Genomic DNA, 19,359 nt, shown 5'->3' on the forward strand with positions numbered 1-19,359 from the left:
AACTAAAGACCAGGGCTGGTCTGGACATCTGGATGGAAAAGGAGGGCGGCGACAAGAATCATCTCTCTTGTAGTCTCTTGTTCTGTGTTAAATGTATCATTTAACCCTTTTGTGACCCATGGGAGATATGTCACTCCCCAAAGTTTTCAGCCTCTCAGGTTTCCCAGGAAGCTTCTGTCCCAGTTGTAGTATGTGCTTTTGCCTGGTAGGGACCGGTGTAACTGTGTGAATCTGAAGAAATTGGCCTTATCCCACTAATCCTACCACCCAAGTCCACTTGGGACATATGTGTCCCACATAATTGTATAAATTTTTTTTTCCCCTTGATTTCAGCACGCCTTCCATTGTTGAAAACACATGGTTTCAACAAAAAATTCAAAGCAGAAAGTAATTTGGTCATGAAAAGGTTAAGACAGAATACACATCGAGCTACTTAGATAGACCCTTCTGAATTTGGATCCTGTTGAATAAATGAGTTATTTTTGTTGTTATTGTTTGATTCCTAGGGAATCTAACTCTTACAGTTTAGGTCACAGCAAAACTTGGAACTTATTGTTCACAGTACATTATCTTTATTCTCAGCAGTAGCATGATTTCACTTTCCGATTGGCAAATGTAAAAGGACAGTTCACTGAGCAGCAATATTAATAGCAAGCTTCATGTTTATGTAATGCAGTCGGGCTTTGTGTGCTGCACAGAGTATGCAGAGGTAATGAGATGTTTCAGATACATGTCTAGACAGGGCAAAGCTTCAGGAGCACTTACTCAACCCTGGGAAATGCTATAGGTCTCCCGCTTGCGACCAGAAAAAGCTCTCCTTGATTAACAAGTTAAATATGGGTTTAACTCTATGGCGCTAGATTCACACCCAAGAGGAAAATAAGATCTGATGAGATTCGACAGGACTGACAATTTGTGGAACTGACTAGACTTAACTCCTGTACTGTGTGGCCAGATTTGAGGGGTACTAAAAGTTACACCTCCTCAATATTTTTCTACCATCCAGCTATGGGGCTGGAATTCTTATTCTTAGTCACCTCAAGTCGTTCTGATTTGAAGAGGCTCCTATGAAATGCCAAGTTTGTTCCTTGTTGGGGGTGGGTGGCGGTGGTTATACATTGACCTAGATTGCATCGTTTTAGGTGTGAGGAATGAGGAAACATGTCTCAGGTGAGGTGAAGTTTTGATGTGAGGGCGATAGGAAAATTTAACAAGTTTGTAATTGAAGCTACTGCTTGAGGAGGGGTGTGCCCAGGTGGAGAAGGCTGAGGGGACAGTTACTCAGATGTGTGAGGGAAGAGAGCAGAAAAAAGAGAGGACTGGTGAAAGAGAAAAGCGTTGTGTATCTGTGTGCCTGCATGCACATGAAACAAGGGGCTAAACCTGTTTTACCTATATCCCTGTGTCTCACAAAACTCACCTTGAATACTGACATTGGTTATTTTGAGCAAAGATAAAAGTATCTAGAAACCAGACCATTTCTGGGTAACCACCACTTGCCGTTGGGTCAATTCTGCCTCATGGTGACTCCATACGTATTAGAATAGAACTGTGCTCACAGGATTTTCAATGGCTGGTTTTTCAGAAGTAGATCACCAGGCCTTTGTTCTGAGGTGACTCTGGGTGGACTTGAACCTCCAGCCTTTTAGTTAGCACCTGAGCATGTTAACCATTTTGTACCACTCAGGGTACTGAAGATTAAGTTATGTCAGCCACATCCCATAGGGGTGGTAGGGATTCACGCTCCATCTTTCTTTCTGAAGTGCTCTCTCCTAGCTTCTAACGGTCCCTGTAACCAACCAACCTCACTGCCGTTGAGTCGATTCAACTCATAGTGACCCCTTCCTGGGTTTCCGAGGTGGTATCCCTATGGAAGTCGATTGCCCAATCTTCCTTGTACTCCCCACACTAATCCTCTATGGTACACATGACATTTTACTTATTATAAATTATTACTTGTGAGATTATCTGCAAAACTTCATTCCTGCTACCCCAGAGAGACCCTCAAGGGAAGGTACCAATTGAACTTGGAATGTGTAGACTTCAGTTCATAACTTCCTGAGAGGGACCACTCACATACCACTGTGATCATCCAGTCACTACTGCTGTCAGCTTCTCAAATTGAAGTTTAATTTTGCTATTGGTGGTTTGACATTGACTGAAGGCCTACTCTTCTGCATCAGGCATGGTGTTAGCAGCATCATGTGTTCGTCATGTTCACTGCAGATTGTTAGTATTCCTCACAACTAGTTGTTAGGAGTCAGCTAGTTGTTAGTATTTTTATTTTATAGATTAGAGGCTTTGAGAGGTCAATAAGTTTCCTAACATCAATTAGCTGGGGAGTGGCACAGCTGGGGTTGAATTTAGCGGTATCTGACTCCTTCTGCTACTCTATCCTGGTATTTACTTTCCATTTGGGGATTTCTATTCTTTCAAAATGGTAGTATTTAAGCCTAAGGAATACTTCTTATGGAGAACTTTACCAAATGGAATAGAAACAGCAGGGGGAAAATGGCAGGGATAAAGAGTGCTGGAGATGGATGTGAATGTGGAAGAATGTCATGTTTGCATGGCTCCCTAATCCCTCATTTGGGTTCCATGGTGGGTGCTGACATGTTAGAATCTGCTTCTGCTAACTCCTTCTGGGCCTGAGGCCTGGTCTTGTACTCTGCCCAGCCAGAATAAAAGCAGGCTTCCCTTTAAGCCTTAGTCTTGAACAACATGCCTTGACCTCTTTTACACTGCTTACTTGTAATCCTTACTTATAATTTCGGTTTATCTTGACACTCAAACTGCCTCCTACGTTTTGACGTTGGCTTTCTCTCCCTGGCTACAATTTGTATTTTCCCTTCAACTCTGCTGCCTGTGACTGCGTCTGGGAAGTGTCCTTCCAGGCCTCCAGAATTTTCTCCTTTGATCTTGCTCCTTTAGACAGTGCTCTGCTAGTAACGGCAGTCCCAGAAATTCTAGTAGGAGCCAGCTATTAAACCATGAACCCAAGGATCCTGAAGCATCACTTCTTTGCCTCTGTAGCTCAGCAGGCCATCCTGAGAGGCTCACTGACAAGTTCACAGTGGCTGGGGTGGAGCTACTGGCCCTGTGCTCCCAGGTCCACCCTGGGCAGCTCAAACTGCCACCTCCAGAGCCCTGCCAGCAGTTGGAAGCTGTTGCTTATTGTGAATGCCTTAGTCTGGAACAGCAGAGCCTGAGGGAAGAGTTTATATGCTACCTATTAATTGGGTAAAACAGTAGCTAGGAAACAGAAGGAGGGAAAAAGGTGAGACAAATAAGGAGATTATATTTTCAATCTAAAAAGCTCTGGTGGTATAGTGCCTAAGGCATTTGACTGCTAACCAAAAGGTTGGTGTTTCAAACCCACTAGCTACTCCATGGAAGGAAAATGGGGCAATGTACTTCCAAAAAGATTTACTCCCTCAGAAATCCAATTGGGGTCGCTACAAGTTGTAATCAACTCAATGGCAGTGAGTTTTTTTCTTTTCCTTTTTAAATTTTGCAGTGTTCCCTCCTCTCCCCTCCCAGCCTGGTAACCAACAAAGAAATTTTCCTTCCATATATAACCCTTTCATTGATTTTTTACAATAATGAACTAATAGAATATTTGTCCTTCTTTGATTGACTTATTTTACTCAGTGTCATGTCCTCCAAGTTCATTCACGTTATGTGTGTTTTGGAGATTTTACTTTATTCTTTAGTGTTGTATAGCATTCCATTGTGTGTATGTACTACAGTTTGGTTAGTCATTCTTCTGCTGATGGGCACTTAGGTTGTTTCCATCTTTTGGCTATTGTAAATAGTGCTGCGATGAACATGGGTGTGCATATATCTGTTCTTGTCCTGGCTCTCACTTCTTTAGGATATATACTTAGTAATGGAATGGCTAGGTCAAATGGTATTTCTAATTCCAACTTTTTAAGGAATCACCATACTGCTTTCCACAGTGGTTGTGCCGTTTTACAGTCCCACCAGCAGTGTATGAGAGTCCCAATCTCTCCACATCCTTGCCAGCATTTGTTATTAGCTGTCTTGTTGATCTTTGCTATTAGTGCTGGGGCAAGATGACATCTCATTGTTGTTTTTTGATTTGCAGCTCTCTAATGGCTAATGATCATGAACATTTTCTTCAGGTGTTTCTTGGCTTCCTGAATTTCCTTTTTGGTGAAGTGTCTATTCATGTTCTCTGCCCAGCTTTGAATTGGATTGTTTGTCTTTTTGTTCTTGAAGTGTTGGAGTTTTCTATAAATTCTAGAGATAAGTCCCTTGTCAGATATGTCATTGCTGAATATTTTTTCCCAATCTGTAGGTTTTCTTTTGATTCTTCTGGAGAAGTCTTTGGGAGCACATAAAAATTTAATTTTTAGAATGTCCCATCCATCTAGTTTATTTTCTGCTGTTTATTCATTTTGGGTTATGCTTGACAGTCTATTTATAAATTTGCCCTAGATTTTCCTTGAGGAACTTTATAGTTTTAGGTTTCACATTTAAGTTTTTGATCCATCTGGAGTTACTTTTTGTGTGTGGTGTGAGGTACGGATTTTGTTTCATTTTTCTGCAAATGGATATCCAGTTTTGCCAGCACCATTTGTTAAAGAGATCATGTCTTCCCCATGTCATGGATTTCAGCCCTTTGTCAAAAATCAGCTGACCATAGGTTGATGGATCTGTTTCTGGGTTCTCAATTCTGTTTCACTGGTCTATGTGTCATTGTACCAATACGAGACTGTTTTGAGTACTGTGGCTGTATAGTAGGTTTTAAGATCTGGCAGTGTGAGACCTCCTACTTTGTTCTTCTTCAATAGTGCTTTGCTTATCCAAAGTCTCCTTCCTCTCCATATAAAATTAGTGATTGTTTTTTCCATATCCTTAAAGAATGTTGATGAGATCTAAATTGGGATTGCATTGAACGTATAGATTGCTTTGGTTAATATTGATGCTTTCACAGTGTTCCATCTCCCTATCCATGAGCATGGTATGTTCTTCCATTTATGTAGATGTCTTAGGGTTTCTTGGAGTAGTGATTGGTAGTTTTCTTTGTACAAGTATTTTGTGTCCCTGGTAAGATTTATTCCCAAGTATTTTATTTTATTTGGTAGCTATTGTAAATGATATTGATTTCCTTTTCAACAATCACTTTGCTGATGTAGAGGAATCCAACTGATTTTTGTATGTTGATCTTGTATCCTGCCACTATGCCAAATCTCTGTTAGTTCCAGTAGTTTATTTGCTGAGTCTCTTGGATTTGCTACGTATAGGATCATGTTGTTATGTGCCATCGAGTCGGACCTGACTCATAGTGACCCCTCTTTGGGTTTCCAAGGTAGTATCACTACAGAAGTAGATAGCCCAACCTTCCTTTTGAGGAGTGGCTGGTGGGTATAGGATCATATCATCTGCAAATAGGGATAGTTTGACTTCTTCCTTACCAATTTGAATGCCTTTGATTTCCCTTTCTTGCCTTATTGCCCTGGCTAGGATTTCCAGTATAATGTTGAATAGAAGTGGTGACAGAGGGCATCCTTGTTTGGTTCCTGTTTGCAAGGGGAATGGTTTCAGTCTCTCTCCATTGAGAATAATGTTGGCTGTTGGAGCTCTGGCGGTGCAGTACCTAAGGCATTTGACTGCTAGCCAGAAGGTTGGTGGTTCAAACCTGCCAGCCACTCTGTGAAAAGAAGACTGGGCAATCTACTTCTGTAAAGATTTACTGCCTTGGAAACCCAAAGGGGTCACTATGAGTAGGAATCGACTCGACAGCAGTGGGTTTGTTTTTTTTTTTTTTGGTTTTGCGTATATGCCCTTCATTATATTGAGGAATTCTCTTCTATTCCTATTTTGCTGAGAGTTTTATTTTTTTTTCAATCAGGAGTGGGTGTTGAATTTTATCAAATGCCTTTTCTGCATCAATTGATATGATCATGTGGTTCTTTTCCTTTGTTTTATTTATGTGATGGATGATGTTGATAGTTTTTCTAATGTTGAACCATCCTTGCATACTTGGTATGATTTTTTTGATATGTTGTTGGAGTCTATTGGCTAGGATTTTGTTGAATATTTTTGCATCTGTATTCATGAGGGATATTGGTCTGTAGTTTTCCTTTTTAGTGATGTCTTTGCCTGGTTTTGGTATCAAGTTTATGCTTGCTATGTGAAATGAATTTGGGAGGATTCCATTCTTTTCTGTGTTCTGGAATAGTTTGAATAGGATTGGTGTCAGTTCTTCTCTGAATGTTCATTAGATTTCTCCAGTGAAGCCATCTGGACTAGGGCTTTTTTTGTTGGTAATTATTTTTAAGGCCTGTTCAATTTCTTCTTTTGTTATGGGTCTGTTCAACTTTTCCACCTCATTCTGTGTTAATTTAGGTAAGTAGTATGTTTCTAGAAATCTGTCCATTGCTTCTAGATTTTCAAATTTGTTGGAATATAGTTCTTCATAATATCCTGATGTTATCCTTTTAATTTCTGTTGGTTCTGTTGTGATGTTGCCAAATTCATTTCTTATTTGTACTATTTGTGTTCTCTCCTTCTTTTCCTTTGTTAAATTTGCCAGTGTTTTGTCAGGTTTATTAATCTTTTCAAAAAACCAACTTCTAGTCTTGTTATTTTTTATCCATTGTCTTTCTATTTTCTGTTTCATTTATTTCTGCTTGAATCTTCATTATTTCTTTTATTCTGGTGACTGTAGGCTTTTTTTGCTGCTCTTTTTCTAATTTTTGGAGATGTTGGGTTATGGTGTTGATTTGGCTCTTTCTTCTTTTTTGATGTGTGCATTTATTCCTATAAATTGGCCTCTGATTACTGCTTTTGCTGTGTCCTAAAGATTTTTGTATGTTGTGTTTTCATTCTCATTTGATTCAAGAAATTTTTTAATTTCATTTTTTATTTCTTCTACTACCCAGTCATTTTCAAGGAGGGTGTTTATTCAGTTTCCATGTGTTTGCTCTTTTTCCTTTGATCTTCCTATTGTTTTCTAATTTTATAGTATTGTTATCTGAAAAGATGCTTTACAGTATGTCAATGTTTTTAAATTTATTAAGGGTTGGTTTGTGGCCTAACACATGGTCTATCCTGGAGAACATTCCATGTGCCTTGGAAAAGAATGTATATTGTGCTGTTGTTGGATGAAGTGCTCTGTAAATGTCTATAAGGTCAAGTTGGTGAATTGTAGTGTTTAGTTCTTCTGTGTGTTGAGTTTCTTACCAGTTGTTCTGTCTTTCATTGAAAGTGGTATATTAAAATCTCCTACTATGACTGTGGAATCATCTATTTATCATTTCAATTCTGTTAAAGTCTGATGTATGTATTTTGGGACTCTTTCACTGGGTGCATAGATATGTATTATTTTTATGATCTCTTGTTCAATCGATCCTTTAATCATTATATAATGTTCTTTGTCTCTTATGATGTTTTTTGTCTTAAAGTCAGTTTGATCAGAAATTAATATTGCCACTTCTACTCTTTTATGGTTGCCATTTGCTTGGTATATCTTTTTCCAACCTTTGATTTTTAATCGATTTTTGTCTTTCTCTCTAAGGTATGGTTCTTGTAAACAACATGTTGATGGGCTATGTTTTCTTATCTAGGCTGCAACGCTTCTTCTCTTGAGTGGTGCTTTTAATCTCCTGACATTTAGTATAATTATTGACAAGTATGAATTTGTTGATGTCATTTTTTTTATGTGCTTTTTTGTGGTGTTGCTGATTTCTTTGTTCCATATAATTTTCTGTGCTGAGCTCGTTTGTTTATGAATCTTATTATCAATTTCTTCATTGTTATTGTTTTAGTATTTGCTGAATATTTGTGCTTATCCTCTTTTTTATTGTGATGTGTAGGTGTATCATTTTTCTATGTGGTTACCCTGTGATTTATAATTTTTTCCCCAGTTTAGGACAGTCTGTTCTATGTTGCAGTTCTCTTGATTCCTCATCATTTAGAAGTTCTGTAAATACAGTTTTTACCCTCTTTTTAGTTTTTAGTTGTTCTCATTTGCCAGTTGATGTCTCTGGTTCCATGTTTACAATCTTGTAGGCTTGTTTACTTTGGATACTTCCATAAGTGGGTTGGTTTCTGGGTTATGTCATCATGTGTGTTAATGGTCGGTTGTTGTTTGCTGTTGTTGGTTCTCTGTCCAAAGGACTCCCTTTAGCATCTCTTGTAAGGTTAGTCTAGTTTTAACAAATACCCTTAATTTCTGCTTATCTGGAAATGTAATTTCACCATCACATTTGAGGGACAATTTTTCCAAGTATATAATTCTTGGTTGGAAATTGTTCTGTTTCAGTGTTTTATATATACCATCCCATTACCTTCTTGCCTGCATGATTTCTGCTGAGAAATAAGAACTTAGTCTTATTGGTTGCCCTTTGTAGGTAACTTTTCATTGTTCCTATGCTGCTTTTAGGAATTCTTTCTTTGTCTTTTGTTTTGGTGAGTTTGATGATGATATGTTTTGGTGATTTTCTTTTGGAGTCTATCCTGTTTATGGTTCCTTGGACTTCTTGAATGGATATATTCTCATCTTTCATCATATCAGGGACATTCTCTTCCAACAAATCTTCAACAATTTTCTCTGTGGTTTTATCTGTCTCTTTCTGTTCTGGAATTCTGATTACACATAAGTTATTCCTCTTGATGGTATCACACATTTGAACCATAGGCTTTCTTCATTATGTTTTGATCTTTTTTCTGATTGATCCCTTTCCAAAGAAGTATTGAGGTATTTGTCTTCAATCTCGCTAATTCTGCCTTCCATTGATTGAGTTCTCTTCCTTTGTCTATTCAATGTGTTATCTATTTCTGAAAATTTAGTATTAATCTTCTGGATTTCTATCTGTAGATTTTGTATGATTTCCAATTTTTCATTTATTTTGTCATTTTGTTCTTGTATTGTCTTCTGAAATTGTTCTAGGGTTTTCTCTCTGTTTTCCTCAAGTTTGTCAGTGTTTTCCTTGATCTGTCTCTCAATGCTTTGAAGATACCTAAATATTTTTTGAACTCTTTATCAGGGAGTTCCAATGCTGCTTCTTCCTCAGGGATGTGTTGTGGGTCTGTATCCTGGTCCCTTGTTTCTCCTGCTTTATCTTGCTTTTGTGTGGACTGTGATGGTCTGTTGTGACACAAGACATTGTGACATGGTCTGTTGTGACACAAGCCAGAAGACATTGTGACTTTGTTGTATTTATATTTAATTGGTGATTGTATGTTGGAGTGATTTGCCCAAGATTTTTGTTTTCTTTGGATGTTACCTGAGTAAGCAGGGTACTGTGCTCCTCTATTTGCTAGTTGGTAGCACTTATGCACTCACCACCTATCTTCTTTCTAGTCATCAGCCTTCCGTATGTCTGTGCTGTCCTTGGCAAGTGGAGCCTATGCTTGTTCCCTGGAATCTGAACAAGAATGCTGTCACTTTAAATATGCAAAATGGCCACTGCTTGTAAACATTCAAAGTGGCTGCACTTTCTGGACAACCAAAAGTCCACAGTTCAGTTTGTCTCCTTCTTTGCTGTTTCCCTTATTATTCATCAGCCACCAGCACAGTTGCCCGTGCAGCCCTTGACAAGCAGGGCCAATTTCTAGGTTAATTCTCAGGTCCTTGGAAATATTCAGGCTGTCCGTGCCATCAGGATAGCTAACAGTCTGTAGCTCCCTCTGTCTCCTTACTGTTTTCATTCAGGTTCTTCTACTATTCTATTCTTCTATTTTATTTCTGTTTGCATGAGTGGAGGTATCCCTCACTGTCAGTTTGGAAGAGCAGGAGAATTAATGGCCCATTGGAGCAAATTTTGATCAAGGGGAGACAGGAGCCATTGAATTAATTTCCCTCCCTTCCCTTCCTGCCCCTGGATGGACTGCCCTGGAATACAGTCTTTTACATGGGCTCTCTCTGAAGATGGCCTACAAGATCAAGCAATCAGCTAAACTTGTTAGCAAGTAGTGATTGGATTGGAAAGAAAAAATAAAATAAAATAAATAAAAAGGAGACTTTCAGTAAGATGGTGGAATAGGTAGACAATCTACACAGACCCCCTTCAACAAAGAAAAGAGAAACCAATTGACACACATACAGAAGATAATCCTGGAGCCCTGAGCTTTGAAAGGAAGAATACAGAAGTAGATTAAACACCAACTAGTAGAAGAACCTGAACTCAGCTTTAATTGGTGACATAGTGAGAGGGTACGGATGTGGTCAGAGGAGAGCTAACTGACTTTCCTAAAAGAATCTCTAGTAGGGTGACAGAGAAAAGGGGCTCTAATTTTTTCATTTTGTGAGAAAATTATCATGTGAGGATTGCCAGCAGTTGCTCTTTTCTAGCAGTAGAGACAGCAAGTTCACTTGGATCAGATTCCCTTTGTTCTGAGCAAGTTGCTGAAATGGCCATTTTGTCATATATTTATCACTTCCTTTTACTAAAGAAAAGTTTGGGTGCCAGCTCTGCAATTGAAGGGAACCTTGCACCCCTGCCCCACACACTCCAAGTAAAACAAAGCTCAGCCAGAAGGTCGCTGGAGATAAGGTGCTCAAATATGCACAGAGAGCCTGCAACTCTCCTTCTTTTGAGTGGTGCTTTTAATCAGACATTTAGTATGTTGTTGTTGTTTGCCGTCGAGTCGGCCCCGACTCATAGCGACCCCTCCTTGGGTTTCCGAGGCAGTATCACTACGGAAGTAGGATTGCCCAACCTTCCTTCCGAGGAGTGGCTGGTGCTATCGACAAGTATGAATTTGTTGATGTCATTTTGTTATGTGCTTTTTTGTGGTGTTGCTCATTTCTTTGTTCCATGTAATTTTCTGTGCTGAGCTCATTTGTTTATGAATCTTGTTATCAATTTCTTCATTGTATTGTTTTAGTATTTGTTGAATATTTGTGCTTGTCCTCTTTTTCATTGTGATGTGAAGGTGTATCATTTTTCTTTGTGGTTACCCTGTGATTTATAATTTTCTTCCCAAGTTTAGAACAGTCTGTTCTATGTTGCAGTTGTCTTGATTCCTCATCATTTAGAAGTTCTGTAAATACAGTTTTTCATTTTACAGAAATTGAGACTCCCATGTCATGCTTCCAGCTTCTTTCATCCCTAGGATCATTACCATACACACTGAGATCCTGCTGTACCCCATCCCTTTCCTACTGGAAAATAGAAGCAGAGAGCCTGGATTCTTGTGCCCTGGGGACCAGCTCTCACTGTTCCACAGGAGAAGAATCATATACAAAATACTCAGGGGCAGAGCAGCCTTTTACCAGGCAAATTCATTATGCAAACCCTTCCAGCACATGCCTGGCCCAGTTAGTTGGGGAAGATAAGTGCCCTGGGTCAGAGTGGTGTCCCGTTCTGCACAGTTACTCTGACATACGAGGCCCCACATAAAAACAGGCTACCAACACACCACATCATTCATGACTGCTTGCCTTGATCTACTTCACCCTGTCCACAGGTCCACCCTGCTTCTGACCTAGGGACTGACTCACTTTCTTGTTTACAGCCTTGTCTCAACCCTCAATCCTAATATTTTACATTGTTTCTCTGGCAATGACCTTTGCTTCCCTTTCAGCTAGAGTTCAGATTCTTTTCTGGCCACATAGCCTCTGACTATTGTGGTTAAAAATTATGCCAGATTGGCCTTGGCTCCAAGACCCTTTGTCCCTGGGGTGGCCTCCTAAGGGCAGTAGACCCACCAGGCTAGTCTTTATATAATTGTGGTAGCCTGAATGTAACAGAGGGAGGCGGACAAATAAAGAGAGAAGGAATGAGGAAGGGAAGGAAAAGGAAGCTCATTCTTTCTATGAATTCTTAATTCCATTGATACAGACTTTAAAGTGAACAAACACTAATCATTTTACTCTCATGATTTTCAGGCGCATTATCTTTCTGGAAAATTTGAGCTAAAGAGCACAGAGACCACAGTCAGTTTTTAGGGGGTGCTGGACTTTTCAGATCATGTAGAATGAGGACTGGGGTCAGTTCATGCTACAAAGACAAGCTGAGGTTATGAGAGAACAGAAGCCATTAATGAGCAGAAAACTGGTTTGTAGAAAGGGGAATTTATTGGACAAGTAGTGAGTTAAGAGACCACAGGGACACAGAAAGAGAATGGTGGAGCATGTGACTTTTGCTCCTGGTGGCTCTCTCTATCTCCAGACCTCAGAAGGTCTGGTTGTACTTTATTTACTCCTTTTTACACAGATAAGATGACTTCTTATATTAGATTCTATAACAACTTCATCAACCCCCCACATACCTTCTTCTTTTTTTTTTTTTTTTAAGATAAGGATTTCTGTTCCTTATGGCCAACATCCTTGACTAAAATAAACTACTGCTGAGGTGTTGCCAGTGGTGGTTGTCACTGAGAGTTGTAAATGCATATCTTGGTAATTAAGCAAAGGGTGGAATGTTTTCTGGTTGCTTATTTTGAAGTAGAACTTGATGTCATTGGATGCTATTTACATCCATACTCTCCTTGTTAATCATTTAGGGTATTCTGGTTTTCCACCCTTTCTCACTTGTGATAATGGCATTGGCTTTATAGGGTAAGTGTTCAGGAACTCAGTGTTTGGAGGAAGAAAATAAAACCTGACATAAACTAACATCAAAGAATAAGATTGCCTCTTATAATGGTATGCTTTCTGATGATCTGCACCAGAGATGTAGTCCTGATTTCCTTGCAACAAATCCACTGCCCAAATAACTGGAGATTTTTATGGCTTGGGAAACCCCAGATATACAGGCTAGGAGGGAAGATGGGGATGGGAGTGAGGTAATCCATGATCTGTGTTCCATTTCCAGCAATTACAAGTTGCACTTCTCATCCGATTTTGTTCCCAAACTGGGTGGAGAAGTGTAAACACTGGGCACCCTAGGGAATGGAACTGTGATTGCCTTTTTCTGACATGATCTGAAAGAGAAGGCCCTGTGCACATTTGCATAACACACTGAGCTAACCTGGGTAATGAAGTCTAAAATTAAGTAAAATATATTACAGGAAGAGTATTTATATCTGAGAAATTGGGCAGAAAAATGAGCATCAGTTGGGAAAAGGATGGTTGGAGAATGGTAGAGGGAGAACTCAGATACAGTGAGAGGTAGTATAGCCTAGTGGTTTTGGAGCCAGACTCCCTGGATTCAAATTCCAGACCCACCACTTAGTAGCTGTGTGATCTTGGACAGATGAATTAATTTGTTAATGCCTCCGTATTTTATCTGTAAAATGGAGATAACAAGTTTTGTAAGTTTGTTGTGGAGATTAAAGGAATCTGTACATGTAATATGGGTAGAGCAGTGTTTGGTCCAGAGTTAAGTGCTTAATAAATGTTAGTTGCTCTGTAAATGATCAACTAGTGTGCCCACAAGTCCAGCAAGATGGTGGTCAACATTAGGGGTAAAATAATAATAATAATAATAATAATAATAATAATAATAATAATAATGAAACCAAACTCACTGCTGTTCAGTCAGTTCTGACTCATGGTGACCACTCCTTGGGTTTCTGAGGCTGTATGGCTGGCAGTTCAAACCCACCAGCCACTCCTCGGGAGGAATACTGGGCAGTCTACTTCTGTAGAGATACTGCCTCAGAAACCCAAGAAGAGGTCACTAGGAGTCGGATTCGACTCGATGGCAGTGAGTTGTTAGTTATCTCTATGGAAGTAGTTTGCCCAATCTTCCTTCTGAGGAGTGGCTGGTGAGTTTGAACTGCTAACCTTCTGGTAAGCAAGTGCATGATCTATATTTTGTAATAGGTGAGTCCAATACATTTACTTTTGATTCTAAACTATGGAAATGTGTATATTGGCTAAAATAAAAAAGACAACCCATAAAAGGGCTACTTACTAAATGAATATGGAAAGAGAGAGGCTTTCATATAAGGAAAGAAAATAAATTGGGCTCAATTTGAAATAATATGAATAATGACTAGTTTCTGAAATATTAGAAAATTAGAATTGGCATGAAAGATGAATATTTTGGGGTAAGTACTTGAACAGATGATGATTTGACTGTGTTTGCACAGTGAATGTTTCATTTATGGCACTCATTAACTCAGGAGATTCAAGAACAATTTGGGTAAAGTGTATGGGTTATGGTCCCTTAGCTATCAAAGATACTTAGGGATGTTTGTGATAGGGCCCTAAATGAGTCCAGTTTAGCACTTGTAATTGTATTAATGGTGTGCAGGGAGGAAGCCAGATTGTAATGAAGAAATATTTCTATATAAGCATTTCTGGTAAATGACCTTATAAGAAATGAACTTGCATCTCAAAAGTTCCAGTAATGGATTGTGATCTTTTTCACATTCTGAAAAAAGAAATTCACTTTCATACCAATTTTGTACTTGTGATGTTTTATTCTTTTTCTTAAAGTTCTCTCCCCCAGCTCCAAAATGGTTTGTGCTTAGGCTTCATGAGACCTAGATCAGGTTCTGATGCCCAAAGTTATAATCACTTGGTAATCTTATTTTAATATTTCAAATTTTTGTTTATTTTGATATTAATTTTTATTTAAAAATGGAGTATATTTAAGTTAATTTTGTTTTTATATTTTATTTTAAATCAATTTAAAATTAATTCTTTTTAATGAAAGAAATGAATTAAAGAAAAAGTATTAAATTTTTTAAAATAAAAATGGCAGCCTCTTCCACAATACCTACCCCTCAGTTTTACTCTCCAGAATCAACTACTTTTAATTCCTTTAGATGTTTTTTCCCCTACTATTTATCTCTATATGGTTTCTTAATAACTTGCTTTCTTAATTTATCAGTTTTAGAATTATATATTGACTTCTTATAATGGTAGCTATATATTTAACCGTATACACTAAATACTTTTCTCTCTCCTCACTTCCTAAACTAGTTAAATCACAATGTTTGGTTACCTCAGTCATCAATATTTACATTATGATTTAGACTGTGCAAATATTATTCACAGTAGAAGCAAGTAGTATCCTATGGTATCTTTTCTTATAGAACTTTTTGTTTGCCTTAGTGTTAATAATAATTATCTTATTTTGTTTTGTCTCATTTTTTGTGTATCTATGCCTTATCTTAACTTTTGTTCTGTATAACTTTTTTCCCCAGAGTTATAATTGCTTTGTTTGCCTTTTCTCTAATTTTCTGTGTATCTACCCAAATACATTATCAGATCAGCCATAAGTCATCTATCCTACCAATGTTATTTTTGAAGTAGTCAAACAACAGATTATATACCAAACTCCCATCCCTTTTTTCAATCCCTCATCCTTTTTTCTATGTTGCAGTTTTTCTTTTTTTTTTCTACCAGAACCCCCTCTTCCAGAATACATCCTCCTGCTCCAAACTGTACTGATTTCTTTCTAGGTCAGGAGTCATCCTGGGACTTCTTTTTGCTCCTTCCTGGATTAGATTCTCCATTTTCTGGACTCTGTCCCTTCCTCTTTCTTTGTTTACATCTTTGTTTTTGTGGAGTACATCTTTTACCAGCTTCCTAAGAAACAGAACATGAAAAGTTCATCATTGATTCTTTGCATTTCTTTATCCTGCCTCCATTAGATTTATTTTTTTTGGGTAGGTATAGAATTCTAGATTGAAATGAATTTTCCCTCAGAATTCTGTTGGTATTTCTCCATCGTCTTTAAAATTCCAATATTACTATTGAAAAGCCAAATGCCCTTTTGATTTCAGGTCCTTTGTATGTGATCTGTTTTTCTCCTTGGAGGATTTTGGGATAGTCTTTTGTTTCTAGTGTTTGGAGATTTCATAATGATGAGCCTTGGGTGAGGATGTTTGGTGAGGAAGGCACTCAGTGGGCTCTTTCTAAATTGTAGAGTTATTGTCTACTTAATATAAGCAATTTTACATTAGCAAATTTGAAAATGTCATTTAAAATACTTGACACCATACAGCACACACATACCCTGAATGCACCTGGTCTTGTCTGACCTTGGAAGCTAAGCAGGGTCAAGGCCTGGTTAGTACTTGACTAAGAGACTTCCTGGGAACACTGCATGCTGTAAGCTTTAAAGGATCCTTGGTGGTGCATTGGTTAAGTGCTTGGCTGCTGGCTAACTGAAAGGTTGGTGACAGTTCAAACCCACTAATGGCTTCCCCAGAGAAAAGATCTGGAAATCTGCTCCCGTGAAGATTACAGCCTTGGACACCCTACAGGGCAGTTCTACTCTGTCAATAGGGTCACTCTGAGTCAGAATCAACGTAACAGCACATGCTTACACAACAACAGCACTGTACAAGGATTGCCTCCATTTTCTAGTTGACTAGTAGGGGATAGGGAAAGCTACTGATACTTGGTACTTGGCATTATGGTGATAAAGTGCACATCTGGATGCCTGAAATGTCTACCATTTATAGGAGAATTTGTTAACGTATAATTCAACTCTTGTTTGTTGACATGTGTATTAATGTTAGGGTGGATTATCTGAATTTTGAATGCCAATTAATTAAGAATATATCCCCAGATAATTTCTTATTACTCTCAAATTCATAGTGACACTATGTAAACTTGGTTTTAATATACTCAACTCTAACTCTCACTGCCGTCAAGTCGGATCCAACTCATAACGACCCCTCCATGGGTTTCCGAGGCAGTATCACTATGGAAGTAGATTGCTCAACTTTCCTTCCGAGGAGTGGCTGGTGGGTTTGAACCACCAGCCTTCTGGTTAGCAGCCAAATGCCTTAGGCACTATTCCAATATGTTGTTGTTGTTGTTATTTGCTGTCGAGTTGGCCCCGACTCATAGCGACCCCTCCTTGGGTTTCAGAGGCAGTATCACTACAGAAGTAGGATTGCCCCACCTTCCTTCCGAAGAGTGGCTGGTGGGTTTGAACCGCCAGCCTTCTGGTTAGCAGTCAAGTGCCTTAGGCACTATGCTACCGGAGCTCCTATTCCAATATAGGGAAGTTAAATATAATTTTAATTCACTGATATAATTTATCAGTGATACATAATTTATATATTGTAATATTATATATAATATATATCTGATATATAATTTATTCTAATTATATAATTAGAAGCATCACACAATAATGGGGAATTAACTGTACTAGTTCCAATAACTGAGTTTTTTTCCTCAGTAATTTTCATATACAGAATAGTTCGTTATTTTTCACTGTATACTTTCAAAGTAGGGCAATTATCTATCTCTCTCTCTCTCTCTCTATGTATATATTTACTTTGCTGAAGTAGAAATTCAGGTGAATGCTATTCATGATTAAGTTTTCTTGTGGAGACTTCTTGTTCCTAGGTAATTCACATCTCTATAAAGGAAGATGGGAGCTCTGGTAGCATAGTGGCTAAGGCACTTGACTGCTACACAGAAGGCTGGCGGTTCAAACCCACCAGCCACTCCTTGGAAGGAAGGTTGGGCAATCCTACTTCCGTAGTGATACTGCCTTGGAAACCCAAGGAGGGGTCGCTATGAGTCAGGGCTGACTCGACGGCACATAACAACAACAACATAAAGGAAGATCAGTATTTTCCTAGACAATCATCTGTATACATCAGGAAGACCTTGATTCTTTAGGAAAGAGAGATTTTTTTCCAGTGTATTTTCATATGTTTAAATTCCATACCTTTTTGAGATTTTGTTGCAATTCAAGTAGCATGCTGTTCAGTTGAATTTGTGTAGAACATAGAACTATACTTTGGTTTTATTTATTTTATCTATTTCCTGAGAACACTAAGGGAGAAAAAAAATGTTTTCAATCCTTAAGAATTTGGTTTTTGGAGAAAGACCCACCCTGATAACTTTCACAATCAGCCATTAAATAAATGTGTATGATCAAATCTTCCTCCCAGAATGCACTGCTTTTGGAATGCCCCTAGCCTTTGCCTAAATCTGTAGCTTTGAGGCAACTACACATCTCAGGATGCATCACCCCTCCACCCTTCCTTTTCTCTCTTCAGCAGTATTGTCCACTGAAAGTTGTGGACAGACAGAGGAGTGATGAATCCCCATGGGCAGGTGTGGTCTTCCCCGTTTTCCTTGTGTTAAAGAATTGGGTGCTGGTGGCTTCCCACTGAGGAATGAATGGGGACAGAGAAACATCTAGTGGATATTATGACAGGATTTCTGGTTACTTATAAAAAAGTTGTCTACTTCCATGCTTGATGTCCCGAGACTTTTTAAAACAAAGGTGGTTTCTAATATGTGCATTTCAGCTTAAGTTACTTCTCTTCATGTATATAGAGAGGTGATTAGTGTTTAATTGGTCAGTTACTTCAGTGCTTTCACCTGGATTTTCATGTATATTATTGATTCCAAACTTATTTTCCTGATCTTTTTGATACTTTAAAATGAATTATTTGGATATTTGGGTGTTTTGTGTAAGGGGATTCTTGGCACTTGTACCTATATTGCATTATTGGAGGCTTACCAAAAATGAATAAATGTTTATTCAGTCAATTGACTATGAAAACTTTTGGTTTGTTTCCTCAGTTAGATTCAACATCACTTCTCTCTGAGGAACAGTTAAACTCTCTTCTGGATGAATGCATATGCAAACAAAAATCCATCATTAGACTTTATTCAGAACGAGAAAACAAAGACATCGAGGATACAACATCTGAGTTTCCCCAGCTTTCCAGATCAGTCCTCTCTGAGTTACTAATTGGATCAGAAACAGAGGTGAAAAAGACTGAGGTAGAAGATTCACATATCCTTGAGAAGGCAGAATGTGAAACATCTAGAGGCTACTATCTCACCAAAGCCTTGAGTGGGCATCACATGTCAGATGCTCTTGTCATTAAAGCAGAGAATATGAAATGCCTCCAGTTTTCCAAGGATGAAGTTACTAGTGACACAAAAGATTATTTTATGTCAAAAACTCTTGGCATTGGGAGACTGAAAAGGCCCTCTTTCTTGGATGATCCATCATATGGCACCAATGTGGACCTTTCCTCAGAAGAAGATCAGCATGTGAATCTCAGCTCTCCAGAGAAACCAAATCCAGGTGAGGCTTGGAGAATATGTATTTTGGCACATAATTCTTACTAAGTATCTCAATATTAGAATACTATCCTGATGGGTGGGCAGGCTGAACTATTAGGTATGTCTATGCAGCAGGGAGTGTACCCAAGACCATGTATAGGGTTAGCACACAATGGTTCTACAAGTGTATTTGTATTTTCTGTAAGAATTCCCAGGGCTATAGTTGAGCTGACAAGGGACAAGTTTGTAGTCACTTCTTGGTCATAGCCAGCTACCCAGAGAGAGCGAGTAGTTGAACCTGTGGTCTTGGGACCATAGTTGCAGGGGCCATCAAGCTCAATTGGCATAACATACTACACAAAACATTGTTCCACCTCCTACTTTGGCGAGTAGTGACTGGGATCTTAAAAGCTTGCAAGCAACTATCTAGATGC

General features: G+C 38.6%; 1 protein-coding gene across 1 annotated transcript in view; it reads left to right on the plus strand.

The window, feature by feature from the left end:
• Positions 1-19,359, plus strand: part of FSIP1 (fibrous sheath interacting protein 1) — a 183,029-nt gene that overhangs the window by 160,738 nt on the left and 2,932 nt on the right. The window contains exon 10 of the mRNA XM_007940512.1: positions 18,434-18,947. Coding sequence (XP_007938703.1) covers positions 18,434-18,947 — 514 coding nt within the window. The remainder of the gene's footprint in view (positions 1-18,433; positions 18,948-19,359) is intronic.

This window comes from Orycteropus afer, unplaced genomic scaffold (genome assembly GCF_000298275.1).
Source record: "Orycteropus afer afer isolate SDZICR_OR568_19922 unplaced genomic scaffold, OryAfe1.0 scaffold00068, whole genome shotgun sequence".
Classification (NCBI taxonomy): domain Eukaryota; kingdom Metazoa; phylum Chordata; class Mammalia; order Tubulidentata; family Orycteropodidae; genus Orycteropus; species Orycteropus afer.